Source organism: Gadus macrocephalus, chromosome 14 (genome assembly GCF_031168955.1).
Source record: "Gadus macrocephalus chromosome 14, ASM3116895v1".
Lineage (NCBI taxonomy): Eukaryota > Metazoa > Chordata > Actinopteri > Gadiformes > Gadidae > Gadus > Gadus macrocephalus.
This window is the reverse complement of record NC_082395.1, coordinates 3,459,179-3,478,718: the sequence shown is the minus strand read 5'-3', so window position 1 is coordinate 3,478,718 and position 19,540 is coordinate 3,459,179. Positions and strand designations below refer to the sequence as shown.

Sequence of the window (19,540 nt, the reverse complement as noted above, 5' to 3'; positions counted from 1 at the left end):
CACCACCTCATCACCACCGTCTCCACCTCATTACCTCCACCTCCACCTCATTACCTCCACCTCCACCTCATTACCTCCACCCCCACCACATCACACCACCGTCTCCACCTCATTACCTCCACCTCCACCAGATTACCACCACATCACACCAGCCTGCACCACACTACACCACCTTGAACCACATTACTCCACCCTACACCCCCAAGACAAACCTACTCCCCTCTAGACCCCCCTGACGCCCCACATTACACCACCCTACACAACATAACACCACCCTACACAACATTACACCACCCTACACAACATAACACCATCCTACACCACAGTACATCCCCCTGAACGGGGGCCACATCCTCTCAGTCTGTGTTTAATCATCATGGCTGCAGGAACAGACCGATCACATCTCAGCCATCCCTGGCATACTGCCATGAAGTCAGACATAAGATAGGTTCTGCCTTAGGAAGAGAGAGAGAGAAAAGAGACAAGAGACAAGAGACAAGATAGAGCGAGGAAGAGGGAGAGAAGAGAGACAAGAGAGGAGAGAGAGCGAGGAAGAGGGAGAGAAGAGAGACAAGAGAGGAGAGAGAGCGAGGAAGAGGGAGAGAAGAGAGACAAGAGAGGAGAGAGAGCGAGGAAGAGGGAGAGAAGAGAAGAGCGACAAGAGAGGAGAGAGAGCGAGGGGGAGAGAGAGAAGAGAAGAGAGGCAAGAGAGGAGAGAGAGCGAGGGAGGGAGAGAGAGAAGAGAAGAGAGACAATAGGGGAGAGAGAGCGAGGGGGGGAGAGAGAGAAGAGAAGAGAGACAATAGGGGAGAGAGAGCGAGGGGGAGAGAGAGAAGAGAAGAGAGACAAGAGAGGAGAGAGAGCGAGGGGGGGAGAGAGAGAAGAGAAGAGAGGCAAGAGAGGAGAGAGAGCGAGGGGGGGAGAGAGAGAAGAGAAGAGAGACAAGTGAGGAGAGAGCGAGAGAGAACCAGACAGACAGAGAGAGCGAGAGGTACCATTAGAGAGCCTTGACAACCTATTTTCGGTGACAGAATGTTACAACTGCGGCCTGGTTTGCCAACAGAGTGTGTGTCTTTGTGTGTGTGTGTCTGTCTACCCATGTGTGTGTGTGCTTGCCCGTGTGTGTTTCCATGTGCATGTGCGTGCACGTGCATGACAATGTGGGCTAATATGCTGGTTGGTGGGCTGTGTGTGTGTGTGTGTGTGTGTGTGTGTGTGTGTGTGTGTGTGTGTGTGTGTGTGTGTGTGTGTGTGCGTGTGTGTCAGTATCCGTGTCAGACTACATAATGGTGCCAGTCTTTGGATGTTCCTCTAATCAGAGGGCGTGTCTCTTCCTTTGTTCTTTGTTTTGGTGATGGTTGCTGTGACTCCCCTGTCACCGAGCACATGAGAAAGGGTGAGTGGGCGGGGCGGGGACAACAAATCACTGACGGAGGCTCCCATTGGCTGACGGCTAGGGGGTCCGGCGGGCTCTGCCTCGGTGGTCGTGATGGACTCCTGGTTTTGTTCTCGGTTAATGATGTCATCGGCTATGCGGTAGATCTTGGAGAACAATCCCCCGGGAGACAGCGAGACCCCTCGCACATACTGAAACCTTCCTCCCAACTTCCTGTGTCTATTTCTGATTCAGTTGGTCTGGATGAGCTAGCGTTCAGTGAGCTAGCGTTCAGTGAGCTAGCGTTCTGTTGGTCTGGATTAGCTAGCGTTCAGTGAGCTAGCGTTCAGTGAGCTAGCGTTCAGTGAGCTAGCGTTCAGTTGGTCTTGATGAGCTAGCGTTCAATGAGCTAGCGTTCAGTGAGCTAGCGTTCAATTTGTCTTGATGAGCCGGCGTTCGAGGAGCCAACATTCAGTGAGCTAACGTTCAGTGAGCTAGCGTTCAGTTGGTCTTGATGAGCTAGCGTTCAAGGAGCTAACATTCAGTGAGCCAGCGTTCAGTGAGCTAGATTTCAGTTGATCTTGATGAGCTAGCGTTCAAGGCGCTAACATTCAGTGAGCTAATGTTCAGTGAGCTAGCGTTCAGTGAGCTAGCGTCCAGTGAGCTAACATTCAGTGAGCTAGCGTTCAGTGAGCTAGCGTTCAGTGAGCTAGCGTTCAGTGAGCTAGCGTTCAGTGAGCTAGCGTTCAGTTAGCTAGCGTCCAGTGAGCTAACATTCAGTGAGCTAGCGTTCAGTGAGCTAGCGTTCAGTGAGCTAGCGTCCAGTGAGCTAACATTCAGTGAGCTAGCGTCCAGTGAGCTAACATTCAGTGAGCTAGCGTTCAGTGAGCTAGTGTTCAGTTGGTCTGATGGAATATGAAGTGTGAAACTAATATCAATATTTCCACAATTTGATAATGTCCCGCCATCACGGCTGCAGAAAGAATACTCTGTCGCAGACTTTGCTGCTATTTGTTACTAAACTGATATTTCTTGTTCAACTTGAGGACATGTTGTGCGAGTAAGCCACCCAAAGGGGGTCGAAGGTCAGCTCCACTGTGCCTGAACAAAACATTACACCATAATCCTCGAAACTCAAATAATCCTGCATGTTGGAGCAAAATCCACAGGTTGTTCAGAGCGCAGCATTCCACCTCTGCTCTCTCTAAAAGGGAAGTGTACAATGAGCCTATTAAAGGAGATGACTACAGGGAGTATATTAAAGGGCATGTTTTGAAGGGGAGCCTTAACAGTGGAGTCTCTCCAGTGAGTTTATAGCCCATTTCCAGCTGGACTGAACCCACTTACACCTAATAAAATCTGGAATTTCATTTAGTTGAAAAGGTCACAATCAGCATTCATTCCCGGGAGAAAAAAGGACTCTGCCATAGTTTTAGGTATTCCTCGGATGCAGCTCCGATCGGCAGTGATGGAACCATGACAACAACCAGTTGGACATCTTGTCGTCTTCTCTGGCGCGTTGCTAGGATGCATGTTGAAGTTCCTGACGTTGGCTCATAAATAGACAGGAAAAACATGCGGCGGCCATATTTCTCTTCGTCTCGAGCAAGGTGCAACAATGGATGGTAACAAATATAAATTGTATCCCAAAAGAAAAAAATATATATTTTCGAATTTTGGGGAGAATTTATTGAAGGGGACGTCTACTGGGAGTTTATCACGAAGCGCCGAGCACCACCTCAGTGATACAATGTACAATCCTTTATCACCAATCGTCAACAATGCAAGATAAATACATGATAAAGCCAGTAAATCTTTAGAAGTTGTGTTATACTTCTAGATTACATTTCTATTGGAAACATTGTTCCTGTCTATCTTAGCGGTGAGGCTAAGGGGTTTGTGCTTTGCGTTGCACTGTGGCCACACAAGCTTAGAAATGTATGCACTCAAATGTATGCACACAAACCTGTCCTATATTTGAATCTTTGTTGAATTACCCAATAACTTTCATGATTTAATAAGACTCTTTCGTTTGCTGCCTAGCCAAAACAGAAGACCAATTTCCATACACTCACACTTAGGGGATGGTGAAGCTGAATTTTCTAGAGTGTGTCTGACTTTAAGGGAAGGACAAACTACACAAAGAAGAGAGTGGGAGGCTGGGGGGGGGGGGGGGGGGGGGGGGTTGCCTACTCCATCATATGGAATGTAGAGATACCAGCGGAATCCTCTAAGCTCCACTCAAACTGAGCATGTGCACATAGTGACACATCCTGTGCGGAACGCTGGATCTGGAATGTGCAACCTTTTAGGGGGCTGGTAGACCTTCTAAGTTTAGCTGAGGGGTAGAAGAAGAAAATCCCCTGGTCCCTAGTTGTCACACAGTATGTAACGTCATGTGACCATGTCATGTGACCACGTCATGAACATGCAGATCATGTGACCTCAGGCAGGACTTCGTATTCGTAGACGTATTAGAATAACCGTTCTCGTCACGTTGGTGTCTGGTTCTCATTAGTGGTTACATCACATGGCTTGGTAATATAAGGCTGCACACAACAAATTTAGATGAGCCCACCTCCTTACTCTATCACACACACACACACACACACACACACACACACACACACACACACACACACACACACACACACACACACACACACACACACACACACACACACACACACACACACACACACACACACACACACACACACACACACACACACACACGTGCTGGAGCGCATGCTATTACTCAAAGCCACCAACTGAATTATCTTAAATCATGCAAATGAAAAATGAATCAGAATAAGAGTTAATCTAAAATCTGAAACAAACCATCAATGTCCATTCAGCTGTCCCATACTGTCCCATTCAGCTAAATGATTTGTATTGATTTTATTGATTTTGGAAAAAATCGAAATGACCAATCACATTCAATGTAAATTACCTTAAGGCGGGCAGAATACTTCAAGATAAGTTTATGTTATTTTGGCTGACCGAGACCGAATAAGTCAGTTGCAAACAAAAATGTTTTACTACTATTCATGCTACAAACAGCTGGCTCTAACAAACAGTGATGTACCATCATAGTAATTAAAATGCGTAATGCGAATACATAACGTGTTAAACGGGAGTGTTGAGGTAGCACTATGTGTACATTTAGGTACAACTACAAACCATGTCTACATGCACAGCAGTCAATTAATATAGGTTGCTTTGATAACATGACCTTTGCAGATATATCTCAACACTGTTGTTTTGGATGCCAACTTTCTCCAAAAGAGTGATAGTCCATTTTTAGTTATCGTGCATGGAAAGGATAGGTTGCTTTTGATAGCATGACATGTGCAGTTGCATCACAGTTTTGTTTTGGACTCACTGAACGCTGATTTCTAAATTGTATTTTTTCATGTCCCCAGAACATGGATGTAACAAAGAATGCCCACCGACATAATACCCCAGATCCGCAAACTTGGATTATAGCGTGAATCTCTCATTATAAATGCATCCTCTAAATGCATACTTTGGTGAAAGGATGGAGCATAAGCCAGTCTTTACTAGCCTATATAGGTGGACTAATCTGTCAGTTTTCTTTACCAGCTTCTTCAAATCTTAAACCTGCTCCCCATCAGGTGTTAGAGCTCCTTCAAGGGCTGATTATGGTCCCACGTTCACGCAACGCAAGGGGGGTTACGGACTCCTCGCGTCGAACCGCAAGGGCCTGACGTGCGCCGCCCCAAATCTTTTTAACCTTCCGCCGAAGCGACGCACTCAGCGAGGGCTGAGATCGGTCCGCTCACTAAAGCCCGACGCAGAACCATACAGGTCCAGCACTGCGTCGAAGCGTCCGCGTGGCCATTGCGCTGCGTGAACGTGGGACCATAATCAGCCCTCCAGGGTTGGTTGGAAGCTTTAATTCTGGGATTCTCTCTGAGCTGCGGTGGAAAGCAGCGAGTCGGCTCCACAACGTTCCAGCAGCTCCACGTGGCAGAAAATTAAAAGATCAGATTTCAACCTCTTTGGAACTTAGCCAGTGCATACTGTGTTCCTAATGTTAGTACTACATTAGTGCTGTGGTACTACCTGGGTACCGTGGTACTATGTTAGTTATACCTTGGTACTGTGTTCAAATATTAGTACTTGGGTATTACTGTGCTACTTCCTGAGTACTGTGGTACTATGTTGTTTCTGCCTTGGAACTGTGTCACTATGTTAGTGCTATGGTAGTCCTGTGGTACGACCTTAAGGTGGTACTATGTAAGTACTATGTTAATACTGTGGTACCACTATGGTACGTTGTTGGAACTACGCTAGTACTGTGGTATTATGTCGGTACGATGTTAGTACTCTGGTATTACCTTAATACTGTGATACTAAGTAGTGTGGTACTATGTACGGACTACCTTTCGTGGTACTATTCTAGTATTGTAGTACTTTGTTGGTGCTGTGGTACTATGTTAGTCTGCTAGAGATCCTCTTGTCCTGTTACCGAGTGGGTGTGTGTGTGTGTGTGTTTGTGTGTGTGTGTGTGTGAGTGTGAGTGCGTGTGCGTTTAGTATTCTGGTGCTGGTTGAGTTCTGTACCACAGAGGTCTTTAATCCTCGTACCTGTCAGCCCACACAGTGACATGGGGAGTGTGTGTGTGTGTGTGTGTGTGTGTGTGTGTGTGTGTGTGTGTCTGTGTGCGTGAGCGGAAGTCGCTGTTCCTCCCCCCGGGTTTCTGTAAAACACCACAATGTCGCGGAGGCGAGTCTGGTACGGACAGAACGGCCAAGAATCTAGTGACCGGACGCCCCCCTGTGTGTGTGTGTGTGTGTGTGTGTGTGTGTGTGTGTGTGTGTGTGTGTGTGTGTGTGTGTGTGTGTGTGTGTGTGTGTGTGTGTGTGTGTGTGTGTGTGTGTGTGCAGGAGGTTCTGACAGGTCCGGTCCCCTAAAGGAGGTGGGTTTCCTTGTCTTGGTTCTGGTGATGGATGAGGTTTAACCATCCACCCTCTTCCCTCCACCCTCTACCCTGTCTAGCTCCCTCCTAAACCCTCTACCCACTCTACCCTCCACCCTAAACCCTCTACCCACTATACCCTCCACCCTAAACCCCCTACCCTCCACCCTTCTCCATCCACCCTCCAACCTTCTCCATCTACCCTCCACCCTCTGCCGTTTCCTTCTACCTTCTTTAGTAGCACATTAGTTTACATGATAAGGTTTTAGTTTACAGAGTGTACAGCTACATATATATTTTTTTATACTTTGTTGTAGGATATGTTAATCTGAGTTATTTTTTACATTTACAACATCCTCCACATTTCTAATAATAAAAATAAATAATAAATACATCTGTACATCCACATACATATGCATAGATCTACATATCATGCATATACATCAGTTATGAAGGTATTATTGTAGCAAAAGTCTTTAGCACCTGTAACTGCAGAATTTGAATGCGTACACTAAAGTCACAGTAAATTTGAAGTCGTATATATTTATTTTGCATGTGTACTCTAAAGTCACAAATGTGTAACAGTACATTTGTAGTCGTAAAAAATATATAAATATTTTTTATACCATTGTAAACACAAAATAGGGTCTACGAGTAGGCCTACGCTAATCTGTGTTACAGGTGCACAAATCCTTTTGCTACAATTATTGCAGCGCAGTTGGTGCAAAACACATTCGCACACCCGTGTTTCATAATCTGAGAACATGCCCAAAAGGTGTGCATTCGTAAACCCAAATTTGAACAAATGCATCAGAAGTTGCACATCTGTGAACGCTATGTTAATTCAGCATTTTAATGAGCGAGCACAAAACCATTTTACAACTGCTCGAATCTGCTCCTGCAAGTCTCAGCTGTGGGGTTTTTTGCAGGTTGTTTTGCAACACCCCTAGGTGGTAAATGTGTAGCAAAAGTATTCGTATCCGTAGATGACAGAGCGTCCGTGAGCGGGACAAAATAGTCCCGCCCATAATTTCCTAATCCAATGAAAATCACCGGCCGGGATGCATTTCTCAAATTACAGTGACGGCTGGTGGTGATTTTGGGTGGGTGGGCTAAAGAATGCATTACATTTATCAATACTTCACAGGGCTCCAGACGCCATGAGGTCACCTTTATATCTCTGTTCATAACTTTCATATAATGTGAATGATTTTTAAACAAGATTAAGGTGTAGAGAAAGGCATTTCTTTATTTGAAGCACAATTATAAATAAAAAGAAAAATAAGGTGTTTAAAGTGCTTCACTGAGCTGAAATTGAACATTTCGAACTAAACCATTAAGCAAAATCAAACTTTTTTTGTGCTTAAAGTATTACACAATTAAAATGTTGACTGGTCTCCCTTTGCGCAAAATGCGGCTGTAGACGATCACACACTCTTTGGTAGAGACTTCTGTGTCGCCGTCAATCATGAAGGACATGTAGGCCTATGTGGCGTTTCCGACGTCCGCAGCTGTCTTTTGCTTTAAGGTGTCGCCCATTAGGCCTACTGCAATGAATTGTGCACATGCCATCTCATTGCTATAGGCCTACGTCGGGTTGATGTTTAATCCATTTCTCTTCATGAGAATAATTTCGGATTTAAATTGAGAATGGCAACTCATTAAATGAGATCATTTCCGATTCCTTAGAGAACCTTATTGTTGCCTGTCGCTGAAATGCAGCTTGGAGAGGGGCCACTATCTCTACACACTTGTCACGTCATGTTGGGTTATTTAGACAGCTTTTTAAATGTTTCGATACGAAACGTAGTTGACCCGCTTACAAATGCACTATTACCGGCCATATTCTGACCGCACTCCTGACAGTAAATCTGTACATCGTTTGGTTGATGTGTCCCCAATCTTTTCACTTCCAATTTTTCCTCCAAAGACATTAAAGAAAACCGATTAGAAAGTAAATAATCCACTTCATTCATTTTCATGCTAACGCCCGCCATACTGCACTTGCGCTACTGTGCTGTGATTAGTCGAAGGACACTGTACTGTAGCTACTGTGCTAGGTCAGCCTTTGGGCTAAACTAATTTAGCCCAAATGGGAAGCATATGAAGGGGGCGTGTCAGGGCACCTGTCAATCAAACGTCAATGGAAGCTTACGCTACTGCGCTTGGGCTGAATACATTTAGCCCATTCACAGGAAAAAAACGAAGATATATATATCCTGGGTTTTTCTGTCACTTTTTGGTGCTGTTGCTCCTTTAGGTTCTACCAAAATTTAAAACAATATGTTCTAAGTTTTTAATAATATTTTTTTTATTTTCACTGTAAGAGGGCTTAGCCCTGTTAGCCCATTTATACCAGCCGTCCCTGACTGGGACCCATCGCGTGCCAGCCATGGAGCTATAAAGATCGCAGCATTCTTAGCGCGGGTACGTTTCTTTCTGGAGAAGTGAAGAGGGCGTCCTACTGAACGGAGGTGGGTATCCTACATTATGTAAAATTAAATGACTTAGTTCAAGGGAATTCTCCCCAAAGTATTGCATTAACATTTCTGAATTTATGTTATGGCGACCATTAAAATACATTCAAGGACATTTGCGGCATGTTAATGAAATACTTTGGGGGGAATTCACTTGAACTAAGTCATTTCATTTAACAGGATACCCATCTCCGTTCAGTAGGACGCCCTCTTCACTTCTCCAGAAATAAACGTATCCCGTACTGAGTATGCTGCGATCTTTATAGCTCCATGACTGGCACGGGGTGGGTCCCAGTGTAATTTGAGAAATGCATCCCTGCCGGCGATTTTCATTGGATTTTAAATTATGGGCGGGACTATTTTGTCCCGCTCACGGACGCTCTGTCATCTACGGATACGAATACTTTTGCTACGCATTTACCACCTAGGGGTGTTGCAAAACAACCTGCAAAAAAACCCACAGCTGAGACTTGCAGGAGCAGATTCGAGCAGTTGTAAAATGGTTTTGTGCTCGCTCATTAAAATGCTGAATTAACATAGCGTTCACAGATGTGCAACTTCTGATGCATTTGTTCAAATTTGGGTTTACGAATGCACACCTTTTGGGCATGTTCTCAGATTATGAAACACGGGTGTGCGAATGTGTTTTGCACCAACTGCGCTGCAATAATTGTAGCAAAAGGATTTGTGCACCTGTAACACAGATTAGCGTACTCGTAGACCCTATTTTGTGTTTACAATGGTATAAAAAATATTTATATATTTTTTACGACTACAAATGTACTGTTACACATTTGTGACTTTAGAGTACACATGCAAAATAAATATATACGACTTCAAATTTACTGTGACTTTAGTGTACGCATTCAAATTCTGCAGTTACAGGTGCTAAAGACTTTTGCTACAATAATACCTTCATAATCAGTACACACATCTACAGCTACATAATATGAGGCTTGTTTCAGTTGACACGTCTCCTCCACTGAAAAACAACCTGGTAACTATGATTCACTTCTCTCAGCTTGTTCTGTCTTGTAGGGGTTTAGTGAGACCCAATTACACACATAACTCACTGTTATACCCACACAGATAATCTCAGAAAGAAATGACAGAAATGAAAGACTGGCACACCCATACACCCACCGGAAGTAGAAGTGAAGGAAATAGCACAATATGGCCGGATATCTGTGGGCTTCTCATTTCTCTCACCCGTGTGTGTGTGTGTGTGTGTGTGTGTGTGTGTGTGTGTGTGTGTGTGTGTGTGTGTGTGTGTGTGTGTGTGTGTGTGTGTGTGTGTGTGTGTGTACGCTTTCAAGTATACCTCACTGTATACCTCAATCTTTTGGTTAACCAGGGTCCAGGTACAGAGAGAGAGAGACCTCTCTCTCGAATCTTTATTGCCTTTAAAGACAACAGGCAAAAAAATACAACTCATAGAACCAACAAGATTCAAAACTAACTATAGCTGAAAACTAACTAAGAACCCCCTAAGGCTAAACACAAACCAGAGGAGGACCTTCCTCAGGCACGATTCCATAGAATACCGATGGAGCAGGTGTGTCCAGGGGAAGAACAGGCGACAGTTGAGAGGCAGACAGGTTCTTTTAAGGTTAAGACCTGGTGACAGTCAGTGAGTGACTGATGTGCATTCTCACGTAAGGAGCGTGAGAACGCACGGAGCGCATGTGCGTGCGCTCCGTGAGATGGGGCGTGGAAAAGGTTGTTGTGGGACAAAGGCGGGAATGTTTCTGAGCACCGACATAGGCGGGAATGTTTCTGAGAACCGGCTGCGACAGCGCCTCCTGCGGCTTGCCGCGGGCACTGTGAGGGGCCGTGGCCGTGGCCGTGAGGGGCCGTGGCCCCGGCTTCACCCGCGGTTCTGTCACTCACTTGGGTGAACTGTCTGTGTGTCTGTGTGCGTGTGTGAATAATCTAGTCTTACTCTTTTAGGTGAACTGAGTGTGTGTGTGTGTGTGTGTGTGTGTGTGTGTGTGTGTGTGTGTGTGTGTGTGTGTGTGTGTGTGTGTGTGTGTGTGTGTGTGTGTGTGTGTGTGTGTGCGTGTGCGCGCGCCATCAAGTGTAGAATGTTCCAATACATATCAATTACAAAATATACGAGACACCAACTTGCAAAGGATTCAGTGTATTAATGAGGCAAGCGCACTACGACCAATTCATAAACTGATATCGAGGCCCTCCACAGTTCAAACGCAAAGACCTTCCTAGCACAAACCGGGCTGAATCTTCAAACGTCTAAATAACACAACGCACAATAATTTTGTGGTGTACCTTGCAATCGTGACACGTAAACATGCTGCCATTCAAATATGTGTTCCTCTTCAAACTCCGCTGTTAAGAATTCTTACTGTGATTTCCATGAACCAGAGGTCTCTGCTCCACACTGCCAACATCACTCCCATGCATGGTTCTCCGAATGAATGCGTAGAAGTTGCCAAACACCTCCTCATTGGACACAGCAAGAGCAAGTTCCTTGAAGAGCTGGTCCCTACGTCACTCAGGGAATGACCCTTTGGTCCAGGACGGTGTTGACATCCTGGATGCTGTTGTTTCGTTCTCCGACACAGGAGAAAGGGCAGAGAAGGTTTCCATGCTTCTCCCCGACCTGAGAGAGAGCGAGAGCGAGCGCGAGAGCGAGCGCAAGAGCGGCACATTCGATTTAACACAGTTCAATTTCGCAGAACAGCATAAATGCACTTCTGAGTAAATGTTTCTTTGTGTACGCTCATGTCCTTAAACCTCACGAAGGAGGCTAACACCAAGGTCCAAGTGTGTGTGTTCCAGTGTTCCTCACCTGTGTGTGTGTGTGTGTGTGTGTGTGTGTGTGTGTGTGTGTGTGTGTGTGTGTGTGTGTGTGTGTGTGTGTGTGTGTGTGTGTGTTCCAGTGTTCCTCACCTGGGTGAACTGCTCCAGCGTTCGTTGGGCCACCCGGATCCAGGACGTCTTCACCGTGGCGAAGCTCCTCGCTCTGGGCCTCATCATCGTGGTGGGGCTGGTCCAGATCTGCAGAGGTAACGCACACACACACACACACACACCACACGCACACCCACACCCCACACACGCGCACACACAACACACACCCACGCACCCACAACACACACAACACATGCACTGTTACGGCCCATGATAGGCGCTGAACATGAATTAATGGACCAAGAGACGGTATTAGCAAAAGCAGGGGTGTTTATTATTAACCCGTCAATTAATCCGAAAAAGGCCAACAATCATGATCCCAACGCAGGGGATGATAGTGATGAAACCACGAAAGACGGTGGCGAAGCCAGGAGCCGGTTGCCCGATCCTTTGGGTTTCAGGAGGTGGAAGAGAGAGAGCGCACTACCGCAGGTGGACCTCCTTAAGTAGGGAGGTATCAGGTGCCTGGAATCAGTCGTTAGCCTGCGACCACAGGGAGAAAGGGGGAAACAGAAATACCTGCCCCAGCAGGGGGTGCCAAAAATGAATACCAACTTAATATAAATGGGGGTTCGTAACACGCACGCACTTGCACAAACACAACACATCACACACACACTCATACACAACACACAAACACGCACGCACATGCACACGCATACACACAAACACGCACACACACACACACACTCTCTCTCTCTCTCTCTCTCTCTCTCTCTCTCTCTCTCTCTCTCACACACACACGCAAGCACACACACAATGAATGAGTAATGAGATCCTCTGACCAGGTGGTAGTGAAGGGGTTAACAGGGCTAACATGGTGCTGATGAAGGGGTTAACAGTGCTAACGTGGTGCTAGTGAAGGGGTTAACAGTGTGCTAGTGAAGGGGTTAACAGTGCTAACGTGGTGCTAGTGAAGGGGTTAACAGTGTGCTAGTGAAGGGGTTAACAGGGCTAACGTGGTGCTAGTGAAGGGGTTAACAGTGTGGTAGTGAAGGGGTTACCAGGGCTAAGGTGGTGAAAGTCAAAGTAAAAGTAAAAATGATTTGTATAGCACAGTATCAGACACAGTGGTTATTCAAAGTGCTTTAAAAAAAAACAAAAAAAAATAGAATGAAATATATATATATATATATAAATTAACAAATAATACAAATATATATATATAATTATTCAAGTAACAACAGAATGAAACAAAACAAAAACAAGATTAATTGAAAGCAATAGAGTTTTTAATTTATTTTTAAAACATGTAACAGTAGGGGCAGATTTAATTTCTGTTGGTAATTGGCTCCAACAGTAGACAGCATGATGGCTAACTGCCATTTCACCCTGCTTGGACCTGACCCGCCTAGGTGGTAAACAGCCCTGTGATTGGTGGTCTAACTGGGGGTTCTCTTTGGCAGGCTACGGCGACAACCTTGTGCCCAGCGTGGCGTTCGAGTTCCTGAAGGAGCCGTCCGTGGGTCAGGTGGCGCTGGCATTCCTCCAGGCCTCCTTCGCCTTCAGCGGCTGGAACTTCCTCAACTACGTCACCGAGGAGGTGGTGGAGCCGCGCAAGTATGCCAAGCACACACCCCCGCACGCACACGCAGAAACGTGCTTCCAAGTACAGAGTTCACTCGCGGCCACACACGCAAAAAGTACACCAATACACACACACACACACTTTTTCATACAGAAGGAGTATACACACAAACACAACACACACACACATACACACAGTCTTCCCTCTGAAATGAATGAATTATTCTCGTCTAAGTTTTAAACTCTTAAAGCTCTAACCTTAACCCTGCAGCTCCCCCTGCTGTTGTAACTATGAACACCATGCAGGTCATGACTGGATAATCGCTGATATATCACCAATGACGTATTTAATCCCCATGATATAGAATGAGTCCCTAATAATATTTGTTATTGTTATTGTTAATATCTGCAATTGATACATTATGCAGCTTGATTAACCATGTGTGATTTTTGGTTGATATTATCTGATGATTGATAATGTATAATGTGTGGTTGATGTTATTTGTTGATTGATAATGTCTGATACATACCTATCAGAAGTTCCAACCACAGTAGTGATAATTTTGTATAAACATGATTGATAATTAATATAATTGTTAGTGTAAATCAATTATCAGACATAATCAATCACGGAGTAGATAGTGTCTGATCAGTGATCGATATTGACCGATCAGTCATTGATACTGATCGGTTAATGATAGTGTAGATCAGTGATCAATAGTGTTCGATCAGTGATCAATTGTGGTTAATCAGTGATCAATAGTGTCTGATCAGTGATCAATATTGTGTGATCAGGGAACAACAGTGTTTGATCAGGGATAAACAGTGTTTGATCAGTGATCAATAGTGTCCGATCAGAGATCAATAGTCTGATCGGTGATGCTGTCCAGGAACCTGCCCCGGGCGATCTACATCTCCATCCCCTTGGTGACGCTGGTCTACACCCTGACCAACATCGCATACTTCTCCTCCATGACGCCAGAGGAGCTGCTGGCTTCCAACGCAGTGGCCGTGGTTCGTACATCCCATAATATACTGCACCAGATACATAATAAACTGCACCAGCCCATAATATACCATATATATACATATTATACTCTTTTGATGTACTTTCATTTTTAAGGCTGTAGCTATGGGAATAACATGCCCCCTTTCCTTCATAGAACTCTCGGCCCAAAGCGGTTTTATTTCTATCTCATAGTTTTTGAATCCAAGGTGAAGCTGGACGTTTACCTCAATTTAAAGTCCAAACAATACATGGTTCCCATGACGATAGCTGATCATGCAAAATTCTAACCCTAACTCTCTTTTATATGATGTCTGGGATTTTCACTCACGAATTTTATGTTTGATCAATTTCTGTGTGTGTGTGTGTGTGTGTGTGTGTGTGTGTGTGTGTGTGTGTGTGTGTGTGTGTGTGTGTGTGTGTGTGTGTGTGTGTGTGCGTGCGTGAGTGCAGACATTTGGAGAGAAGCTGCTGGGGATGTTCTCCTGGGTGATGCCCATCTCTGTGGCTCTGTCCACCTTCGGAGGGATCAACGGATACCTGTTCACCTCTTCCAGGTAAGTGGAGGACATACACACACACACATTTACACAAACACACATGTATACATACTCTCAAATGCACACACACAGACACACATGTAGACACACACACACCACACAAATGTATACACTCACAAACGCACACATACATGTAAACACACACACACACACACACACACACACACACACAAACACATAAACAAAGAAACACACGCATATAGGCACACAAACACATGTAAACACACACACACACACACACACACACATTCGGATCTGACCATGGAGGCGTCTCTTCCTCCTGTGAGCCTGTGTTCTGCTCTCCCTCCCTCCAGGCTGTGTTTCTCAGGGGCCAGGGAGGGCCACCTGCCCTACCTACTGGCCATGATCCACCTGAAGAACTGCACCCCCATCCCTGCTCTGCTGCTCTGTGTGAGTACTGCCCCCTCCCAGCCAGACCCCCAGCAGGGTCTCCAGCGCTCTGTGTCGCTCTGTGTGGCTGGGCGAGAGAGCTAGTAGGCAAGGCGAGGCAAGGCCACCTTATTTATATAGCACTTTTCATACACAAGGCAGACTCAAAGTGCTTCACGTATAAACATTGTCATTAAATAATAGATAAGTAAAAGAAAACATATGCAAAGAAATTAGTAAAATAGAAAGTGCAATATATTTAAGATCAGATCAACAGTCTCTCTGGTACCCACGTCGGGACTCCAACCGGACCTCAAGTAACTTGGTCCTTTCTCTGGGACTCCAACCCGGATTCTAGTCAATTTCTATTCTAGGACTCTAACCCAGATTCTAGGACTCTAACCCAGACACACGTAGTAGTAGTAAGACTCTTTATGTCTGACTCAGTACTTTAAGGCCAAGTATGTTAGCCTTCAGTACTTTAATACTAAAGAGTCTGCGAGGCTGAGCGTATCTCTTCCTGGATTATTTGTGTTGAGCTGCTAGTGCTGAAGCTGCTAAAACATTGCTCTGGTTTACAGGCCAGCACCTCAGGGCTCATGTTTCAGCTCCCCCCTGCTTTCTCACACAACATTAAATATTGTTAAAACTACCCAGCTTGATTTTGGTTTCATATCTGACAACGACAAACACAAAGCCAATATTTCAAGGCTTCATCGCATCTCTTCAATAACCCGTAATAAACAGAAAACATAACCGTGCTTAATAAAACTGTTGTTTCTTCACGAACAATACATGACCAAACACCAGGACAGCCCTGTGTGTGACCTTTGACCCTGGGCGGTTCTTCTTCGGTTCTCCTCAGTGCATCGCCACCATCTTCATCCTGTGCATCGGTGAGACCCACAACCTCATCAACTACGTGTCCTTCATCAACTACCTGTCCTACGGGGTCACCATCGCCGCACTGCTCTACCTGCGCTGGAAGAAGCCCAACATCATGAGGCCCATCAAGGTGAACAGCACCTCTCTCTATGTCTCTGTACTGTCTAACCCCTACCTTTCTAATGACCTGTCTCTGTACTGTATAACTCCTACCTGCTCCTTAATGACCTGTCTCTGCACTGTCTAACCCCTACCTGCTCCTTAATGACCTGTCTCTGTACTGTCTAACCCCTACCTGCTCCTTAATGACCTGTCTCTGTACTGTCTAACCCCTACCTGCTCCTTAATGACCTGTCTCTGCACTGTCTAACCCCTACCTGCTCCTTAATGACCTGTCTCTGTACTGTCTAACCCCTACCTGCTCCTTAATGACCTGTCTCTGTACTGTCTAACCCCTACCTGCTCCTTAATGACCTGTCTGTACTGTCTAACCCCTACCTGCTCCTTAATGACCTGTCTCTGTACAGTCTAACCCCCACCTGCTCCTTAATGACCTGTCTCTGTACTGTATAACCCCTACCTGCTCCTTAATGACCTGTCTCTGTACTGTCTAACCCCTACCTGCTCCTTAGTGACCTGTCTGTACTGTCTAACCCCTACCTGCTCCTTAATGACCTGTCTCTGTACTGTCTAACCCCTACCTGCTCCTTAATGACCTGTCTGTACTGTCTAACCCCTACCTGCTCCTTAATGACCTGTCTCTGTACAGTCTAACCCCACCTGCTCCTTAATGACCTGTCTCTGTACTGTCTAACCCCTACCTCCTCCTTAATGACCCGTCTCTGTACTGTCTAACCCCTACCTGCTCCTTAATGACCTGTCTCTGTACTGTCTAACCCCTACCTGCTCCTTAATGACCTGTCTCTGTACTGTCTAACCCCTACCTGCTCCTTAATGACCTGTCTCTGTACTGTGCAACCCCTACTCCTTAATGACCTGTCTCTGTACTGTATAACCCCTACCTGCTCCTTAATGACCTGTCTCTGTACTGTCTAACCCCTACCTGCTCCTTAATGAATTTCCCTGCAAACATAATGATAAAATAGTTATAAATGGCCCTTTGGGTTTAGGAGATGTTGAAAGCGTGTTTGCCTAATACTGTAATAAGGACCAAAACAGGATATGGGAATTATGTCAGACAACTCTGGTTTATATATATAATCTAATGATATTTAACAATATAAGTGATATCCAGTCAGACTCAGAGAGTCAGTCATTTAGCAGACCTTTGAACAGATGCCATCTATCAAATACCAAAAGATGAAATTCCAAAACAAAATATACAAATGTTTTACCGTCTCGCTCGCGTGGTCTTCGGTTCTGTGGTAACGCTCTGGTGTCCGAGCAGGTGAACCTGCTGATCCCCATCAGCTACATGGTGTTCTGGGCCGTGCTGCTGGGCTTCAGCATGTACTCTGAGCCCGTGGTGTGCGGCCTGGGCATGGTCATCATGCTGACCGGCGTGCCCGTCTACTTCCTGGGCGTCGTCTGGAAAAACAAGCCCAAATGGGTGTACAGCACCCTGGGTGAGTCCACTAACACCGCTCTCTCTGCAGACTTCTTGGGCCCTTCGTGAATGGAGCCCTTCTTGTCTCTGTCCTTCCTGTCTGGTTGTCTTCCTGCCTGGGTGTCTTCCTGTCTGGGCCTTTCCGGTCGGGGCCGTTCCTGTGTGGACACTTCCTGTGTGGACACTTCCTGTCTAGGTGTCTTCCTGTCTGGGTGTCTTCCTGTCTTGGCCACTTCCTGTCTAGATGTCTTCCTCTCTGGGCCCCTTCCTGTCTGTGTGTCTTCCTGTCTGTAGGTCTTCCTGTCTATAGGTCTTCCTGTCTAGATGTCTTCCTCTCTGGGCCCCTTCCTGTCTGTGTGTCTTCCTGTCTGGGCGTCTTCCTGTCTGGGCGTCTTCCTGTCTGTAGGTCTTCCTGTCTGGGTGTCTTCCTGTCTGTAGGTCTTCCTGTCTGTAGGTCTTCCTGTCTGTAGGTCTTCCTGTCTGTAGGGCTTCCTGTCTGTGTGTCTTCCTGTCTGTAGGTCTTCCTGTCTTTAGGTCTTCCTGTCTGTAGGTCTTCCTGTCTGTGTGTCTTCCTGTCTGTAGGTCTTCCTGTCTGTAGGTCTTCCTGTCTGTGGCCCTTCCTGTCTGTGGCCCTTCCTGTGTGTCTGTGTGTTTGTGCGTGTGTACGTGCGTGTTTGCGTGCATGCGAGTGTGTGTGTGTGTGGGTAAACCTGACCCAGAGGCGTGTGTTGTGTTGCAGAGCGGGTCACCTACGTGGGCCAGAAGCTGTGCTACGTGGTGTTCCCCCAGGACGACCCGCTGGAGCTGGTACCCCTCGCCCCGTCCAAGGCCAGCGACTGACCCGCCCCCTGACCCCCGACCCGTGACCCCTGACCCCGACCGGAGCGCTCTGATCCTATGCCAGTGGTTCTCGTCACATTCTCCCTGTGTGTGTGTGTGCGTTAGGGCCTTGACTCCGAACTTCGTTATTCGAATGTAATTCGAATAACAAAAAAAAAATCAAAATTCGAACGAATATTAGGCAGCCCATAATATTCAAAGCTGTTATGGGCAGGCCAAGAGGGAGAGACGTCGGAGAACCCGACGCAGTCTATTCATAATATTGTAATGACCACGGAAGAGGCAGTGAATGAAGTATTGATTAGACAGCGATTTATTAGAAACCTAATAAACCGTTGGAACGCGCAATACCGGTAACCATAGGAACGCGGTAAACAAACCTTGCGAAGCCCAATCCAGGTCTTACTGAAGGCATTTAATGGTCAAAATATTATTAATAATTATTCGAATATATTCGAATATTAATATTAATTAACGAACAAACTTCGAATATGATTTTTGGGCAAAAGTCAAAGCCCTAGTGTGCGTGTGCGTGTGTCCGTGTGTGTGTGTGTGTGCGTCTAGTATTTTTATGAAACAGTCCATTGTCGAAGCTCCAGTTCTAAGCTGTGGATGAGTGAGTGATGGATGGATGAATGGATAGACAGACGATGGACGAATGGACAGATGGAGTGGGGTCACACACTGGTGGCATACGCAGAAGACATCGCATGTTTCTAAAATGTGAACCACAGGTTTCAATAACGGTGCTTCCCCCCCCCCCCTCCCCCCTCCTCCCTCCTGCCAGCTCAACTTCCGACACTGTCAAAAAATAAAACTCTGCTAAAATTTTCCGATAACAAGATCAGAACAAGCTTCCGACGTGCTCTGCCCCTCCTCTCGGCCGTACGCAGTGTGTGTGACCCACCTCAGGAATTTCCTCCTCTCCGATTGGTCCTAGCGGTTAGACAAGCGCGCTCGCTAGGATGTGTTCCTTCCGGAACAAGATGGCGTCCATCCTGTTGTGTAAACACGAACACACCCAGTGCCTTACC

At 46.0% G+C, this 19,540-nt stretch overlaps 1 protein-coding gene and 1 long non-coding RNA gene across 2 annotated transcripts in view; one reads left to right on the top strand and one right to left on the bottom strand.

Moving 5' to 3' along the window:
* Window positions 1-12,854, bottom strand: part of LOC132472566 (uncharacterized) — a 15,248-nt gene extending 2,394 nt beyond the window's left edge. Inside the window, exons 1-2 of the long non-coding RNA XR_009529102.1 lie at window positions 12,041-12,854; window positions 11,711-11,818 (exon numbers count right to left, since the gene is read on the bottom strand). This is a non-coding gene — a long non-coding RNA (uncharacterized LOC132472566). The remainder of the gene's footprint in view (window positions 1-11,710; window positions 11,819-12,040) is intronic.
* Window positions 1-18,715, top strand: part of slc7a10a (solute carrier family 7 member 10a) — a 26,953-nt gene extending 8,238 nt beyond the window's left edge. Inside the window, exons 4-11 of the mRNA XM_060072245.1 lie at window positions 11,701-11,826; window positions 13,138-13,291; window positions 14,149-14,272; window positions 14,718-14,821; window positions 15,139-15,235; window positions 16,080-16,229; window positions 17,508-17,685; window positions 18,406-18,715. Of these exons, the coding sequence (XP_059928228.1) occupies window positions 11,701-11,826; window positions 13,138-13,291; window positions 14,149-14,272; window positions 14,718-14,821; window positions 15,139-15,235; window positions 16,080-16,229; window positions 17,508-17,685; window positions 18,406-18,506 (1,034 nt within the window). The 3' untranslated portion in view covers window positions 18,507-18,715. The remainder of the gene's footprint in view (window positions 1-11,700; window positions 11,827-13,137; window positions 13,292-14,148; window positions 14,273-14,717; window positions 14,822-15,138; window positions 15,236-16,079; window positions 16,230-17,507; window positions 17,686-18,405) is intronic.
* The last annotated feature ends 825 nt before the right edge of the window (window positions 18,716-19,540 follow it).